At 33.7% G+C, this 19,282-nt stretch overlaps 1 protein-coding gene across 1 annotated transcript in view; it reads right to left on the reverse strand.

Moving 5' to 3' along the window:
• The window catches only part of LOC127849205 (neuronal acetylcholine receptor subunit alpha-2-like), a 15,332-nt gene extending 5,215 nt beyond the window's left edge, over window positions 1-10,117 (reverse strand). Inside the window, exons 1-4 of the mRNA XM_052381924.1 lie at window positions 10,105-10,117; window positions 9,272-9,373; window positions 667-818; window positions 1-23 (exon numbers count right to left, since the gene is read on the reverse strand). The exon at window positions 1-23 is cut by the window's left edge and continues 22 nt beyond it. Of these exons, the coding sequence (XP_052237884.1) occupies window positions 1-23; window positions 667-818; window positions 9,272-9,373; window positions 10,105-10,117 (290 nt within the window). The remainder of the gene's footprint in view (window positions 24-666; window positions 819-9,271; window positions 9,374-10,104) is intronic.
• Window positions 10,118-19,282: the final 9,165 nt, after the last annotated feature.

A 19,282-nucleotide genomic window follows, 5' to 3' on the forward strand; every position in this document is an offset into this window, starting at 1 on the left:
GTGAACATCTGGTTTAGAAGATCCTGAAAACCACATTATTAGGCATCAATCAGCACGTGGAGGTGTGTTAAAATAAACATTAAATAGACCGCCGTAACTTTGGCGGCTATATGAATCTTTGAATTGTTTATGATATGGTCAGTGACTCCCTCGGTGAGCGCATTGGTTGATGCTTAGCAACCGGGTTCAGTTCTCGCTCCCGGTTCAAAATGTATTCCCCATCCTTACCCCACGTGTTCCTGCTGCTACTCCAGCTTACCCCATGTCACAAAACCGCAACAATATAATTGAGAAGAGTATTGCAATATTGTGGAAAAGATTATCATGTTTTCACAGGGAGCCTAAAAGATGTTATCCATTATTGTCCTACGCCGAACTTCTTAGTGCAACAATATTTTAATATGCGATGCCGTTTACTAGATATGCCGAGTTCTGTACAAATTACGTCTAACTCAGACTGTAGTACAGTGTGGAATTTGTTACGGTAAAAAACATTATATGTGAGGCTGAACCTATTAAAACGTTTGTATTAACGTGAAAATGAATCGTGTTACTTAGTGTACTGTGAATCGATGTCAAGTTTGCCGATGGCGGCATTGACTTATTGGAAACGGCGAGAGAAAAAAGTACAGTGTTTAATATGGTAAATTAGCGTATTATTCATACCAGTTGATCGATAGCTAGGATGCCGATGCCGACTTTGACCTCTGTGGTAGCATTGGGACGGGAAATAGGATCGTAACCTGCATCAAGCACAGTGTTGCTGCGAATGGCTGTTTCATAGGCGGCAGTGTACTCACCGAGTACAAACCGCGTTCCTGAAATTAGTAAGATCGCTTTCAAATGAAAATAATTTAATATATTGTAATCTGGATATATTTTGTATTTGCCGTTACATTATATGTGGTGATCTATCTATAAGCTGAGCTTTTTTAAAGAGGAATTGCAACTTTATTTTGCATGTAAATGATTGGTCTTTACTTATGCTGGTTGGAGAATAGACACTAGAAAGATAAAATATCGCTATTATACATTTGTATTATTTTATTTTAAACAAAAATGAAACAGCCCTTTCTTGTCGACGTGTTTTATGCAATCGCTTTTATGGTATTGATGTTGTTTACTTATGCCACATTATATGGACACAATAAAGGACACCAATACCATAACTGAGCTCAATGATTTATTCAGTCTCTATTTTATTTAAATTTACCCAATGTATGTCTATACAATTGGAACATTTACAGACAATTAATAGAAAAAGTGATTGACATGTTTCAGTTTCGTTGAATGTACTCATACTTAATTTTTTCCTATGAATTTTTGTTATAATACAGCACTCGTTTATATATTTCTTTTTAAATTGAAATTAATCGAATATTATAGTAAAACGTACATGAAATCCAAATGAGATTATGTGATTTTAAAACTTGCACAGACTACCGCGATACATGACCCTGCTTAAAATGTCCAAAAAAATACTTTAAAAGCAATTTATGCCACTTGTAATCAGATTCACTAATTAGTAAAACTGTCATTAGCTCTATTTATAAGCATAACTATAATATTTTGAAGAATATTAATTAATTATAAAAGAAAAAAACAGGTTTAGTATTTATAAAAAAAAAACGTCTGGGCATTTGGGGGCAATATTGAATATGCTAGTTTTGTAGTGCAAGCGATATACAAGAAATATACATATTTCCTTATCATCAAAGAAAAGCGTTTATAAACTATTTATTATCGTATCGATTTAAATTGCTAATTATCCATAAACAGAACAATATATTTAACATTTTCTTTATCTGCAAATATGCCCCTTTAATTGCCTATCAAATCTTCTGTTAATATATGCGACCACCTCGTTGGAGCCTACGAGTTTATAAATCGACGTTATTCATCACAAAATTGCGAAGTCCAAAAAGTATTATTCTCAAATATCGAAGGCGTCTTTTTAATTTTAAATTCTTTATTTTTCATCTGCAGATAATCTTGTCATGCTTCCTAAAATATTTTGTGGCATAAACCTGATGACGTAGTTTCAATATTACTATATGCGAAATCCATATAATTGTTTAAAGTGTTTTATTTCTCTCAAATTAAAACAAAACAACATGCTATAAATTAACCTTTTCTTTGGCAGAACACGAATAATGTGTCATCATATTATTAAAAAAATAATATAATAATTATATAAGCATATTAAGAATACAACCGCATAAACATTCCTCAGCATATACGCGTAGATTTCAATATTCCACTTGATAGTGATATAGCACTGGTAGAAATCTTGATTGTTTATATACGCAATTGAGCTCGTTAAATTACTAACATTTTCCGAAAAAAGCTCCATATATAATGTAACATAATATCAAGTAATATAAAATACAACGTTACCTTTGTTTCCACCGCAAACATTTTTTAAAGAAATTATTTTTATTTATATATATAATCCATAGAAAATCAGTACTTGCCAATAATTTCCAGCATACAAATTATATATTGGATGGCCCTCATGCTGTTTGAACACTATTTCGTATTCCAATAAGTATTCCAGACTATAAAATCTTTAACCGATCGGTATTGACCTTATCAACGCACTGTTATGGCGCAATACAAACACAACGATAAACATGTACATATGGCGTGATTTTATAACAAAATACTTAATTGCCTAGAATCGTCTTTAAAACGCGTGTGGCAAAGCTTACTAAATTAATACATTACGGAAAAATACATTCTAAAAATGATTACATATTAAAATTAATACGCGAGAAAACAGGAACAGTGCTTAGCCAACCTACGACTCACATCCCGATTTCTACTCTGTCTCTAAGAATACTGAAACAATATTTGAAAAGTCATTCAATTCAATTAACAACTACTTAAAATAGTTCGAACTACTAATCTTATACACGTATTTATAAACAAATACTTATGAAGAAGTACGTATTTTATTACATTATAACTTTTCTTATAGAACATATCCGCCTAAGCCTCTCATCGGATTATTAAAGAGATATGCGCATTTTTCACTGTTGAATTGAGCTGAAAAGAATTAATAGGTCAAAAGCAATGGCAAGTCAAGTCAATTTTATTGGCAAATACATGCGTACATAGCCAAAAAGAACAAACACATGCATGCACATGTAATGGTGGTGTAGAAAAAAAGACATAAATGCTTTAATTAATGAGATAAAGCGTATGGTATATCATGGTTATGAATTGATACTAAACGAAAATACAGTAAACAATCAGTTTATTACTATGTTTTTTTTTTCTAACTTTAAACGATGCGTCAAAAGAAAAAAAATGTGTTCCCCTCCTTAAAATCGCCTATTCGAAACTAAACCGTAGACGATATCAGGGGAAATAATTACTAACATGAGCATATATGTACATACGCATGCTACGCACAGACACTGAAAGACATGTATGTACAAACTTTTTTAGCTAAAAACATTTTTGTCTTGATAATACAAAATATATATACTCATATATGAAATATTTACAACACGCTATTAAAGAATCTAACACGTGCAACCTAAAATGACTTATACAATGGCTGGAAGCAGTAATACACCAAAAGAAAAATGACACCATTATAACAATAAACAACACATTAGCTCAATGCTAACTTATCCAACTGGCAGTTTAGACAATTGTAAAAAAATAAAGCCGACAACCTTTTAATTGAAAATTGGAATGTGAAAATTGAAAATATCTTTTGATAAAACTAATCCCTATAAGCTCTTAAATCGAAGGCTTATATGGTAAATTTAGCAAGGTTTATGATCGTCTTTCTATCAGAAGAAGAAATTAATTGTTTGAACTTTAACGTGGAAGGCCATCGAAAGAAATATTTTGGTAAATATGCTTTTCTCAGATCTCTATAAATACAGATAAGCACAAAATGATATTCGTTTTCAATAACTCCTATATTGCATCTAGTACATCTTCTTTTATTTCTAGGGATATACTAAAGAGTTAGTTTAAATGTGGTAACTGACCGATTATCTGCAACTCGTTTTGCTACCAGTTGTTAATAAAAAATATATATATCATATTCGATATTTTACATGACGGTACAGTCGTCTAAGCCGAGGGGAACTGTCTTGTATTAGGATCGGAGTTTGTGTTTTTGTGTCTTATGAACGAATCTGCACTAAAACTAAATTTAGATTCAAATCATAAATCGAAGCATTTCTTTCGTCAGTTGTCAAAACGAAAGTACGATTGATATTCAAATTCCTTGTTTTCTCTTTCCGGGATATTGTTTTAGTATGTTGATTCTGCATTTACAAATATAAGTGTATATGAAGTGAACACACCAAAAATAAACAACGGTTGCGATAGACACTTATAAACATAGCATATACTGTTAGATGCGCATTATATCATTTTAATGTTGATTCATTTTTTAATCTCTCCATTTCTAGGTCGAGTAATGCGTTGTTACGTCTCATAGATCAGTCGTAGATTGTTCGAGACCGGCTTCTTATGTGCGCTGATTTAAATCGTATTAACAGAGCCCGTATTTATGAGCCTTGTTCTGAGAAAACTGGGCTTAATGCATATGCCTAAAGTGTCGTCCCAGATTAGTCTGTGCAGTCTGCACCGGCTAATCGGGGACGACACTTGCCGCTTTTATGTTATTTTTAGTTTTAAGGAAGTCCAACCTTGCCAAAAATCAAGATTAAGCGGAAATAGTCGTCCCTGATTAGCCTGTGCTGACTGCACAAGCTAATCTGGAATGACACTTTACGCACATGCATTTAGCCCAGTTTTCTCAGAACAAGGCTCATATATATAGCACTGTTGTTGTGTGAGATGCAGATTCATCGACTGTGTCTGAATAATTTCGGAGACTTAAAGAGCAGCGGTAAAGCAATATTTTCAATCGAACACGTTCAATAAATTAATTGAGACTTTTCAATTTAATGAATTAATACATTGTTATATTTCTTTTAGATGTTAGTTGACCGTTTAATGAATTACAAACACGTTTGATAGCCCATTATTCAATGAGTTACTTATTAGTATGCGTGTCGAACTAATATTATGTCATGTCAGACTTATAATTTTGTTTATTTCAATTCATCTCGTTCTTCCCGAACGACCTTCTTCACATATAAGTACAGTCTCTCTTCGTATTAACTATACTATCAAGGTGTAGAATCAACGGGGTTTTCAGGGGCTTACACACGGGCTTGACAGAATGTAAACACACCGTTAACAACTTTATTTTCGCATATATCTCAAGTTTTTTCAATACATTTGCAACACTCTAAAGTGCAAAACAGACAGTTTTCCTTTCAGTTTGTGCCGATATCTTAAAGTATAAGAATCAATCATTGGAAACGTCTAAAATCGGTGACAAAATTTCACGTTGCGTGAAGCATAACCGTATTCATGAATGCAGTAAAGATCAAGAATAAATGGTCATTCGATATAGTACTTCTGATGTATTTCACATTGCCTTGGGCAACATAAACATCTGTCTGTTATGCACAAGTTGGAATTCGTAAGTTTTTTAAAAAGTTATTTGGAAAAAAAGCACAATTCACCGGTGTGTTTACATGCATTAACGCTTAATTGGGAACACCACAAAACACGTGATCCTGCACCCTGATTTGTGGATTGATAAACTATGCTATATCTTCAAACTCGATTTTAAAACATGTATATATGGTTATGTTTGTAATAATATAATAATAAATATTGAACGCATTGAACGAGTCAACACAGACTATAAGCGTGATAGTAAATTAATGTAAAACATTAAATAACAGCAATAATTCTGTCTTCAAAGGCAGGTTTTCAAGAGAGTTGACACCTGTTTGGAATCCGTACGATCAATATAAGGTTAAAAAACACGCGTAGCGATAAAGCTGTAACGGTAAATATTATTGGCGTCGCACTGAAGTGCGGAGACTAGTATGGAAATACGTGTTTTTTTCGCTTAAGGGAGGAGAAGTTATTTTACGGATCAATGTATAAAAATAATTTTGGTCAGAATATCTTGCATAGTGGTGATTTTTTGTGTAAATTAGTGTAAATAAGTACTGCATTTGTGCCTATTACATTTTCTACAACATTTATTGCCAATAATGCAAAGCTAATTATTTTCATTAATTACTGATTACAGGGACTGGGCAATAATATAAGATCACAGGGACTGGGCAAATACGCGAACCGGTGAAACTTTCTGATTTTGTATAAAAACAAAACATAATCAAAATATATTTAATTTGTGGTTTTTCTAACAATAGCGCAGACTTTTGCTGTTTGAGTTTTGGTTAACGCGTATTTTCTTCAATTTTACAAGACGACAGCGATTACACGGCTTATTGCTTTATTGATAACCGTTACATTACAGTCACTTATTAATATCTTAGTTAGAAGGTGCATTTTTAAGCGGTTCCGTAGTATAGTGGTTACACGCTCGCTTCGCATGTGACAGGCACAAGGTTTGAGCCCCAGTAGCATCAAATTCTTTTATTTGTGTTCTATGTTAACTTTTTGTTTTGATGTAGACATTTTAGTTAAAATAAATATGCTGTTTTATTGCAACCATTTTTGTGTTTTTATTATGCTCATGAAATATATGTGTGAGAGGGTGTGGGGGGATATCGTAAAGATATAAAAACTTTTTACAGTGTTTTCATAACAATGAGTACTCAACCCCTATCGTAAATGATCAACGTAAGAATAAGTTCAGAATCATCTCCCCTTGAATAGAGAAATAAAATGAAATTACGCTTACAAAATGTATCAGATTTTTAAAAACCTACACAGTTCTGTTCAATAACTAAAAACTGCACACGGATGCCAGTAAAAAAGGAAACCAATGTAAATAAAATGAACTATGAAATATTTGGGGGTTACACCACAAAACCATAAATAATGGTTAATTGGGGGTTATAACACAACATCAAAGATAATGGTTATTTTGGGGGTTATAACACAAAATCATAGTTAATGGATATACCAGTATCTTTTTCTATTTTGTTTAAAATAATCGGCCAATATATTAATATTTACAGTAGAAAAAAATCGTTTCATGTAACTTCATTGAGTGCCTTTTACACTGAAATTCCCGACGCCCTTTGATGCTTTGCATCAATCCTTATCTTGTTGATTACACAATTGACTTAATTGTCTATGCTGTTCAATAAATAGATGGTTGTTTGGTTAAGTCGTATTAAAAATGCCGATGAATAGATGTATGTAGCACGATGACAGTGACACTGTATCCTTTTTAAATGCCATACGTTCATAAAATATTCAAAAAATGACAGTCTGTACTTGTCATATTACTGGGTAATTTACATTCTAGTTCCCTTCGATCATTGCTTTGATACATAATGATATAAAGATTAATTAAATAAGATGGTCATATGTGTAAACGATTTAAGTAGCCGTTAAGTAGTTAAATCCAGTACGCAGAAGACAGAAGTTGTAAATAAATAAACCGATACTGGCGATAAGATTCGTGAATCTCATTGAAATTACAATTAAAACGATTACTGTTTGACGTAAGAGCGATGGTAAGACGAATTATATTCAACTGAACCGTGATTCTTAAACGACAGGGGCTCACAGTTTTCTTTCTTTGAAGTGAATTCCTAATATTTCGAATGTGTCATTATAACCATATGTCATTGAATATGTCGTTACAAAGTGACATTTCCGAGTGAAGGTATATACACTTGAATAATAAATGACCCACTTTAATCTCTGTGAACTTGAAAAAACACACACTTAAATTGTTAAATCTATTGTCTTTCTAATCTTGTTTAGTTTTACGATATGAGGACCCTGTTCCTTTATTGTAAGGTAACACGAGCTATTTCACCTAATTTTATTATTTAGTACGGCGTGACATTAAATTTAAGATAGCGCCAGTACTCGTTACGATCGGCTTAATTATAGTTATTTATTGCGTCGTTTCCCCAAATATATTCACGATATTCTTAACAAACGTCTATAATTCTGATAAAGCTTAACCATGGACCAGAAAAACATGGAAGGAGTTTATAAACCATTTGCGAACATTCAAAAATATCTGTCGTATTTAAATAGATTAATGACATACTTGATACACACATTTGGTAACCACTTAAGTTTGTTAATGTCTTGATACAATTTTTTATTTAACTATTTCTACGATACATGCTGTTTTTTAACTCCTCATGCCACTATCTATTTTGATCTTGAACTATATGCATAATGTGTGCGATTTTTCTTTCGGAACCACGTATTTTATAATTGTAACGTGAACATTTCCCTTCGTCTAATACGACAGCGACAGATGGAAATAAATGGCGATCTTAGGAATCTTGCGCATCTGATATGGTAAACTGGGCATGAACAACGGGGAACTGGGAAAACGAGATTAGGACGTCGGGAATTTAAAATGGGGATCTTTGGCGTCGGACATTGAAATTGGTTGAATAAAAAATCTTGTCATGGGCATCTGATATCGGGATGTTCGCACTTGACATTTGGATACGGGTCATCAGAAATGGGGATACGGACACTTGTAATGTGTATATTACGCCGCGTCTTTCCTGGCTATCGTTGGCACTTCAAATGTATCTTGCTATCAGAAATGGGATCTTCGGCATTTGAAAATGGATCTTACGCACAGGAAAGGGTGACCTGTGCGTCTTACATATGCAACTTAGACGGTTGAAATGGTGACTAGTGATATTTGAATGTGAATCTTAGGCGTCTGAAATGGAAATCTTGTACAACAAAAATATTTTTTAATTGTTCACATGAATTGTGGATTTTTGGAATCTGAAATTCGGATAAAGGTATGCGTAATGATGATCTATTGCGTCTGAAATACAAGTCTGAATATGAATGTGCGGGTATTGTGAGCAGCTATAATAGGTATCTGTTTACCGGAAATGGAAATATTTGTCCCTCAAGTAGGGGACTTGGTGTCTGCAAAGGGATCATGGTCATCTCAAATAGGGACCTTAGAAATCTGAAATATTGGGAATGTAAAACGGATATCTTGGGCAATTGAAATGGGGATCTTTTGCATACGAAATGGGGAGTTTAGGCATTTGTAACGGGGTTCGGGGCATCATGAATAAAATATGCACTTGGTATCTAGGGCACCTGCAAATGAGAACTAACGGATCTAAAACTAAGATATGTTTATCTTTAAATGGGACCATTTACATATAAAGGGATATTTCCTGTTTTTGAAATGGGTGGTTCTGTTTATCTGAAAAATGGATTTTATTACACCTGCCATTGGAATCCTGGTCGTAATATTGGAGCACTGCAACATCTGACAAATGGATCTGATTAAACTTAAATGGGGATACTGGGCTGTAGTATCGAGTCTCGGCGTCTGAAAATGGGACATAACAAATTGTGGAGTTGAAATACTATTTCACATACGTTAAAACGTTAAATCTGAGTTAGTCAAGTGGCGCCAAAGTGTAGGCTGCCAAAATTTGTGCTCTCATATTTCGGATTGTTTTGAGAATACCAGTGACAGGAAAAATGTGATTTTTGTCAGTGATATTCATTAATGTTTGACGGATGCAATTCTTAATTTATCTTTAAAAAAGATATGCTAAAAGTAGAATATTAGTAGAAACTATTTGATCTGTGTTAATATTTTGGGAATATTTTATCAACGGATTAATATTTTTCCTGTGGTGAACACTTTCTCAACGGATTAATATTTCACCTGTGGTGATCACTTTCTAAACGGATTAACATACTTGCAATCACTATGTGTCTGACTAGATATAATAGGGACCAATTATTGGATTTATCTGCAGTGTCAAGATATCATACAATACCAAACAAAGCAACGTTAATCATTTTAAAGCAATACAATCTTTTGAAATATAGAGGTACCCGAGGCGGTAGAGATCAAGAGTTACGTGTATGGGACACAAATAGTGGAGTAAATTTAAATAATCTACAAAGTTTACCATCACAAATTCCAACTGTATCATCTTTGAAAAGACACAGCACACAAAACATTTCAGATGCAAACTTAAACAGCCTCTCATACCCCAAGAAATGCAATACACTAAATGGTCTAAACGAAAAAATATCTTGCCTTACATTGAACTGTCATTCTGTTGTCAGAAACAAAGATGTTTTGATTGGTCAATATCTGAGAGAATAAAAAAATCGACTTTGCCGTTTTCACAGAAACCTGGTTCTCAGATGAAAAGCAATACCAAATAGATACCTCAGACTTAAATCAAAATGGTTATACAATGAGTACTGTAAATCGTTCAAATAGAACAGGCGGCGGAGTGGCTTTAACTTGTCGGACTGGGGTTATGGTACGAAAAGTGTCAAGTAGTAATACCCGGACATTTGAACATGGTATATGGCAACTGATTCTCAAAAACATTACACTTAATGTAATTGGCGTTTACAGACCACAATCATTAGGGACTGAACATCAATTTTTAAAAGAATTTTTCGAATCCATGGAGGACATTGTTCCCAACTATTCAAATATTATGATTATTGGAGTTTTCAACTTGCATGTCAACAAAACTAACAGTGTTGTGACTGAATTTAAGAATTCTCTTGTAGCAATGGGTTTGGAACAACATGTTAATTTCAGCACACACACAGAGGGAAATACACTCGACCTAGTTATCTCTGAGGCTACAAATGGTATTGAAATCAATTCGTGTGAACCAGGCCCTTTCTGTTCGGACCATTGTGTAGTTAAAGTCGTTACCAAAGTACAAAAAGAACAAAAAGAGTCGAACAATAAAATTTCGAAATTTTAAAAACATAGACCACTCAGCATTTTCTAACGACCTCAATGAAATGTCAATTTCAGCAGACAAAGTAGACACTTTTGTAGAGCAATTTGAAGATGAAATCTGTAGAATTCTTGATAAACACGCTCCATACATTGAGAAAAAAAAAATCTGTCTTGCACCAAAACCATGGTTTAATGAAAACATTCTTGAACTAAAACGTAAAACACGCAAACTGGAACGCATGTGGAGAAAATATAAACAACCAGACCAATATGAACTTTTAAAAAATGCCAGAAATAAATACACTTTCGAGTTGAATGCAGAGAAGCAACGATCGCTTAGTCAAAAAGTCATTGATTTTCACGGAGATTCTAAAAAACTCTACAAGTTTGTATCAGAATTAACAGGAAAAAATGATGATAACCCTATGCCGGAAGGTAAAAGCGACACCGCGCTAGCTGAAAATTTTGCCGATCACTTCCTGGATAAAATTAACAAAATTCAAGATGCCCTTGCAAGTTTCGAAAAATTCACACCCGATCACAAGGAAGTACCATGTTTCGGTATGTTTGAGGAGCTAACCCAAGATGAAGTAAAAAAGATCATCTTCAAACAAAATCATGTGAACTAGATGCATTGCCAACAAGAGTACTAAAATCATTTTTAAACGAGTTACTACCGTTCGTGACAAAATTGGTTAATCTATCTCTGAGTCAAGGAGTTTTTCCTTCAAAATTTAAACAGGCAATAGTAAGACCACTTCTTAAGAAAATTGGACTAGACCTGAGTTATGCCAACTATAGACCAGTGAGCAACTTATCATTTCTATCGAAAGTGATTGAAAAGGCTGCTCTGTTTAAACTCAATATACACGTAAATGAAAACAATCTCCTTCCAAAAAATCAGTCAGCCTACAGACAATTCATTCCATTCTTGTGAATCTGCTTTACTTAGACTAGTCAATGATATACTCGAAGGTATGGAAGAACAAGAGGTTACAGCACTTATCGCCATTGATTTGAGTGCTGCCTTCGATACAGTCGATCATGACATTCTACTAGACGTGTTGCAAAAACAATACGGTGCATGTGGCACGGCACTAAACTGGATAGACTCGTATCTTCGTCCAAGAAGCTGTCGCATAAGTGTTAATTCAGCTTTATCGGCGGCACGTTCTTTGGAGTGTAGTGTCCCCCAGGGTAGTTGTCTCGGTCCATGGCTCTACCTGACGTATGCTGGAACACTGTTTGATGTCGTTCCTCCCTCCATCACAGTCTACGGTTTTGCAGACGACCACACCGCAAACAAGCGATTCAAACCTACATCTTCTTCTGTTGAAAGAACTGCCATTCAAGAACTTGAAAGTTGTGCACTCGTTATTAACAACTGGATGAACGAGAATAAACTGAAAATGAACGCATCACAAACGGAATTCATCATGTTCGGTAGTAGATCCCAATTAAATTAATGTCAATCTAAAGAAATAGATATTGCTGGTGACACTGTTAAAGCAGAAAAATGCATACGGTATTTTGGTGCAAATTTAGACGAAACACTAAATTTTAAAGAACACATCAAAATTAAGTACCGTACAGCCATGTACAACTACCTTAAAATCAAAAACATAAGGAAATACTTAACAAAAGAAGCAACAGAAATACTCGTTTTGTCTTTAGTAATATCCCATCTAGATTATTGTAATCTTATCTTGTATTGAACAGCTCAATGCAAAATAAACAAAATGCAACGTATCCAAAACATGTGTGTCAAATTGGTACTCGGCCGACAGACATATGACAGTTCAAAAGATGCCTTGTATGAACTACACTGGCTACCAGTAAAGGCTAGGATAACATTCAAATTACTGAACTTCATGTATAATTGTTCTGTTGGTAACGCGCCAAAATACCTTACAGAACTTTTAAAAGAAAAAGTACCAGCACGTAGCCTACGATCTACCGTCTCGTATGACGGATGTTATGATGTGAAACGCACAAAGAGAAAACTTTCATGGACAGGAGTTTCGGAGTTGTTGGTCCGAAATCGTGGAATGACCTTCCATCAAGCATCCGGACTTCCGCATCAATAAATATTTTCAAAAGGGATTTGAAAACATTTCTCTTCAGAGACTTTTACAACCTATTTTAATTTGAATACCTGTGATTTAAAAAAATAATCGAGACTCAGTTGTACGGGCGTATTTGTCACTAGGACTCATAGGACGAAGCAATTAAAGAATTGTGCGGGCTTCTTTGCTCGAAAAGATTATTTATTGTACAAGTGACTGGTAACCAAGAATCATTAGGTCTTCTTTGCTCAATGATTGAATTACATCAACCAGCTGTCTTTTAGTCATGCTTAGGCCTTCTAGTTGTGTCTTATAGTCACACTGTAATTTTAACCTTCAAGTTGTGTCTTGTAGTCACACTTGGTCAGTCTATTTGTGACTTGAAGGCACGATAGTTCAAATAAGGTTAAAACCCAAAAGAAGTGTCCTTAAGTATGACAGGTGACCGGTAGCTGTGGGATCCGACAGCCAGAGTGCAGAAATATCCTTTTACGTATCCTTTTAGTTAATGAAAAACAGTGGCTTTATGTTGCCGAATATTTGGTCATAGTATCATTATAATTATTGTCTTAACTCTAGTTATATCAATTTATTACATAATATTTTACTTTTAATGTGTTTAATAGTGTAGCCGGTATTGTTTTATTGCTTAAGTTCCTTACAGCATTCTTATTTATATCACACATTTTAAGATCATTAATCCTTTAATTAATGCTGCATAATATTATCAATACCTCTTATTTTTTATCAATTTTATGTACATATATATGTTTTGTACAACGCCATTGAATATAATTATATAAACAGGCGTTTCATCAAATTAGCAAGTTTCAAGTTTCAATCTTGCACATTGGTGTAACATGTTACAGTTAATGCCAAGTTTCTGCATGTGCATTTGATGTAAACATTATTTAATATAAATTAAATAGACAATTAGATGTGAAAATATTCTTTAAATGGAGCCATTTTACAAATCGTGTTTCCGAATTGTACTGCATTGATCTAATGTTCGGTAATGTCAATTCTTTATTTAAATGTCATCGAATTCATTTGAAAAATTTGAAATCTTTACACCATGCAAAAAAGACATATTTAATTGGGGTAATCTCAAGCCATATTTAACTTATGTGTGCATAATTTTAACACTCATGCTAAACGCGATGTATGGCCGTTCAGGGACTGCAAGATTTAGCCGGCGCGTTCCAACCAAACAAAACCGGATTCGATTCGACGCCTTCATTGTAAACCTGACCTAAGTTTAAGGAATACTTTTGCTAGTAATAATTGCTTATCACATATGGTTCTTGTGATTTTAACACAGTTTGAGTCTCATATCACCTCAATTGTTCAACAACAAAAAAATCACAAGATCAATCGACTAGTTCATTATGACAGTACGAAATATTTCATGCATCACAAGAAGCCAACTGCAACAAATCAGTGCACACATATACCTTTGATGTGTAATCGGGGGTGCATAATTGGGCTTTCACGTGACACATGTCACTTGGGCTTTCATGTGACACATCTCTCATGGGCTTTCACGTGACACATGTCACTTGGGCTTTCACGTGACACATGTCATTGAAATCTCCCGCGCGGCTAACACATACGTGAAGACAAGCTCCGATATGTGGCGTATGCCGTTTTATAAAGGATATGTAACGCTATCTTGAATAAAAACCATCTTTAATAAGCAATAAACCATATCAGCGTGCTTTCTATATTTCATAAGAAATATAACATGTCAGCGTATAATTTGGTACCGAATAACGGCCCTAATCAGATTTTCTGACCATTTTTCTTAATTGGAGATAAAACGTTTACATATCAGGAAATATATCAAGAACCTTTTATAAACCATGTGTATGCAAATTCGTTACAGAACAGTGCTTGGTAAAGCAATTAGCTTGGTTTATATTACAATTTAGTATATCTTACAGAAAAGAAGAAATTTTAATTGAACTGCATATTTTTTTCGAGTGTCAACATATATGGCAAATCATAACTCTAATAATACGAACAGGTCTTTATGGATGCCACATCAAATCTAGGTTGAATACTTACCTATATACAAGGTAATTGTCAGTCTTGATGTCGTTTCTAAAAAAATATTAATATGCAAACCTGTTTCCCTGATTTTACATGTTGAATGAAACTAAAATGTAGACACATTCAATCCTCAAGTGTCCATGAGCGATTTCCCGTTCAAAGATGACTTTCGTACCTTAAATCAGGTAAAAAAAAACACGCTGAACAAGTTGCTTTAAGAATGTGACACGACTCATTATTTGGCTGAAAATGACTCTAAGTTTCCCGACTTAACCGTTGCCGGTTCCATGCCCAACGGCAATAGGAAAACGCTGCATTCATAAAATATTCCGTTTGCTTTGAATATTTCACTATACAATACTTATAGAATACGCGACTAAAGGTATACAATACTCATGAATTTGATCAATAAAATAACTTGTAGTGTACTAAAACGTGTATAAATCATGCGATAAACCGACTTTAACAAAAGACGCAACTGATTATTTCTAAACTTGTGTTTGCTCAAACCGCAATACTGTATGACATTGCACGTGTGATATTCGGATACACATAACGTGTAAATAACTGCAAATTCGCTCTTCTAAGTAATATGTAAACATGCGTTTGGAAGAATCAGATCCATCATAAATGACCCACCACTTTGCTCTTGTTGTGCGAACCTCTATGATGTCTGCTGCTTTTTGTTAACACGCGGTGTATGTTTCCAAAGTAACGCCAGGGGACCTTGAAAGCATAATATGTGCAACAATAAACTGAATATTTAGTCTCGCTATTAAAAATAGGCATTTATATACCGTGTACATGTACATAAATACTTTGCACATGCACATCTTTTTATTTTTTATAAATATTATATGTGTAGTGAATACCTCGAGTGTTTTTCCTGAACATTGTAATTACAACTGATGCTTGATTGCTCTGCTTTACGATAAATGCATCTTCTTTGTTGACACATACACATTTGTATAAGTTCCCGAAAGAAAAATTGGCGTACAAATTGGAAACTGATACATGTGTGCTGATTTATGTTTATTATTTCTTCTACCAATCACAGTTCTTTCTTTTTAACACGACCATTGCCATCTGTTTTTTGTTGTTGTTTATTACGTGATTTAATTCGTCAATTATTTGTGTCTGAGCATTGACCTATGTTTATGTCAAAAATGCTTTAAACTTAAGAAATTTATCAAGACATATCATTGTGTTGGGTAATGTGAAAGTTTATACGACTTAATGATAACGAACTTACAAACCGAACTTTTGTCTTTGATTGAATTCGAGGCACTGCAATTAAACGAACGATAGTCAAATTCACAACATGATAATATCTTTATTACTAGAGTGATTAAATAGCATGCACTGAGTTGAAAAAAATACAATTTTATCTTCGCGAACCAAAATCACTATTAAGGTATTATCCTGCATGCTTGACTACGTTTGATGAAGCGTCTAAAAATATCACATCATGTTTTGCGTTCGTGATTTCTTTAAAAACTTCAAAGAATATCCTTGATATCCTTATAAAAAAGAAAAGTCGTGTCTTGCAAATGAAGTTATTATTAACGACAGCATACATGTGACTTAACCTATGTTATTCATGTATAATTAAGTGCATTCAGTGGTATAAGTTTACGTGGACTACTTTGTCGTTTACTGCAAACTTGCAATAAACAACATGCATGTTTCTAGGTAAATGTGTAACATATTATACTAATAAAAATAATAGTCCATATGGTGTGCGTAAGATAATCAATGTCCATTTGTGTTTATTTCCATTAATATTAAAAGCGTAATAACCCACAGTCACATCAGCAACACTGTAAAATTTCAATAAACAACACGGAAGTTGGTAGGTAAATGTGTAACGTACTATTATTAGAAGAATGCATGTTTTAGACTGACGATGTACTATGTACAAGTCTTAATAACTTGTACACTGCTCTGTTAATAATTTTGAAGTGTAAGCGGTCAGTACAATGTCATACATGATACTAGTTCCAAAATTGCATCTGCGGCATTCATGTGGATGTGGACACATGTTATTTATATTTGAAACTCACAAATATATTAATGTAAATTTAATGATTGAAAAATACATGAATGTTTAAAAATTCATGTTATTATTGTTCTGAACTTTTGACAAAGTTAAACATTGATCAAAATCGCAACTGAAAGTCTGTTAAAATGTATATGTGATAATACTATCAACATATATTTTCACAGGCGATAATTTCCACGTTTCGTTTTGCACGTTACGACGTGACTACTATATGATTGATGGATTTGCTATCCACTCCTCATTTGTAACAACATTCTACAACGCGTTTCCAAGTGTCATTCGTTCGCACGTGTCCAAGTGTCCACGTGTATACATGTGTATTAACTTACTTTGTTTTAACCATAAATATGTATTCCAAAAACGTGCCTCTTGTTAGTGTATTGTAAATAAAACTATACTTGTGTTATTAATTCAGACGAAAACATTTCTTATTAAGCCGGACATTAAGTTATATCCATTTAATATATCAATACAAAGGCGTTTGCTGATGAAATTTGGAACATAAGTTAATCTATTTGTCGCCTCATAGAATTACCTAGGTTGGGTCACTAAGAAGCCACGAACAAAATGGCAAACAAATTAATGAAATCATCGATAAGGTCACAATGACAACACGCAAAAGCAAAGCATAATGTTAACATGAAGCAAAATGCAACAAGTCAGTCCGAAAATATGCCTTTAATATAAAATCAGGGTGGCATAACTGGGATTTCAAGTGAAACATGTAACTGCAATCACTCGTGCGACTTAAAAATACGTGATGACATGCACCGATATATGGAGTTTGTTGTTTTCTAAAGCTATCTTGACTCAAAACTACATGTAATAAGCAAGACACCATGTCAGCGTGCGTTTTATATTATAAGAAAGATACAATGGCAGCTTTTTCCTTCTGTATAAAGTTGGAACAAAATAACGGCCCCATCTGATTTCTGACTGTTTTTCCTAAATTGGAGGTACAACTTTTGAATATTAGGAAATGTATTTCCATCAAGAACTAATGATCGACCATGTGTAGTTGTTTAACCTTTGTTTTATCTAATCAACTACCGCAATTCAAATCACTTACAGTGCAGTGCTTGGTAAAGTCATTGCCATTGTTTCTATTACAATTTATTATTTCATACAGAATATGAGAAATCTGAATTGAACTGAGTATTCTTTCGAGTTTCAACAGACATAACTCTGATAATACGAACAGGTCTTAAGGATGCCCGTTTAAATCTAGGTTGAAGACTTCACGATTTACAAGGTAATTGTCAGTAGTCATGTCGCTTCTGAAATAAATGAATATGCAAAACTGTTTCACTTATGTAACGTGTGGAATTAAATTGAAATGAAGACACATTCAATCCTCAAGTGTCAATGAGCGATTTCCCGTTCAAAGATGAATTTCGTACCTTAAATTAGGGAAAATAACACGTTGAACAAGTTGCTTTAAGAATGTGACACGACTTATTATTTGGCTGAGAATAAATGACTCTAAGTTTCCCGACTTAACCTTTGCCGATACCATGCTCCAACGTCAAAAGGAAAACGCTGCATACATGAAATATTCCGTTTGTTTGTATATGTCAATATACAATACTAAAAGTATACACTACTAATGGCATTTTTGTATATTCTTTCTTCTACCGATTACTGTTCATTTTCATACACGACCATTACCATCTGTATTTATTTGTTGTTTATTACGTGAATTGATTCGTCAATAATGTGTGTCTAAACATTGAAATCAACTTATTTGACATGCAATATTTTTTATTAAAACTTAAAAGTAAAAAAAAATATCAAGGCATAACATTGTGTTGGGTACAAAAAAAGTTTATACGACTTAACACATAATATTTTCTATCATGGTTTGCTGTCGAATATACCACAGTAAGGAGCATAGATGCGTAGGGATTAAATCACGAGTGCGAAGCACGTGTGATTTGATTACACAATTCTATACAACTAACTGCGGGTTATTCGACAACAAACCGTCATGGCAAATTATTATTTCAATTCTAACACGATTCTGATTGATTTGGTTTAAGCTTTATGACGTGAACTATATTTTTTAATACTCCGCCCTTCTTAGTACAGAGTTCACTATTTAGTGACGTCACTGAATTGTACAAACATACGACGTCGTTTTCATTCATAAATATTTTGCAAATGACGTCACTTTCATTGAAAGTGAAACTAAATGACGTCACGTTTATTGATGCTACTGAAAAGCTAAACATGCTATACATATTTTCTGAATTAGGTTTCCTAGCAAATAACATTCTTTGTAGGCGTATTTATGCCACTTATCACCAAATATGCAATGTGTTGTTTAATGAC

This window comes from Dreissena polymorpha, chromosome 10 (assembly GCF_020536995.1).
Source record: "Dreissena polymorpha isolate Duluth1 chromosome 10, UMN_Dpol_1.0, whole genome shotgun sequence".
In the NCBI taxonomy this organism is placed as follows: Eukaryota; Metazoa; Mollusca; class Bivalvia; order Myida; family Dreissenidae; genus Dreissena; species Dreissena polymorpha.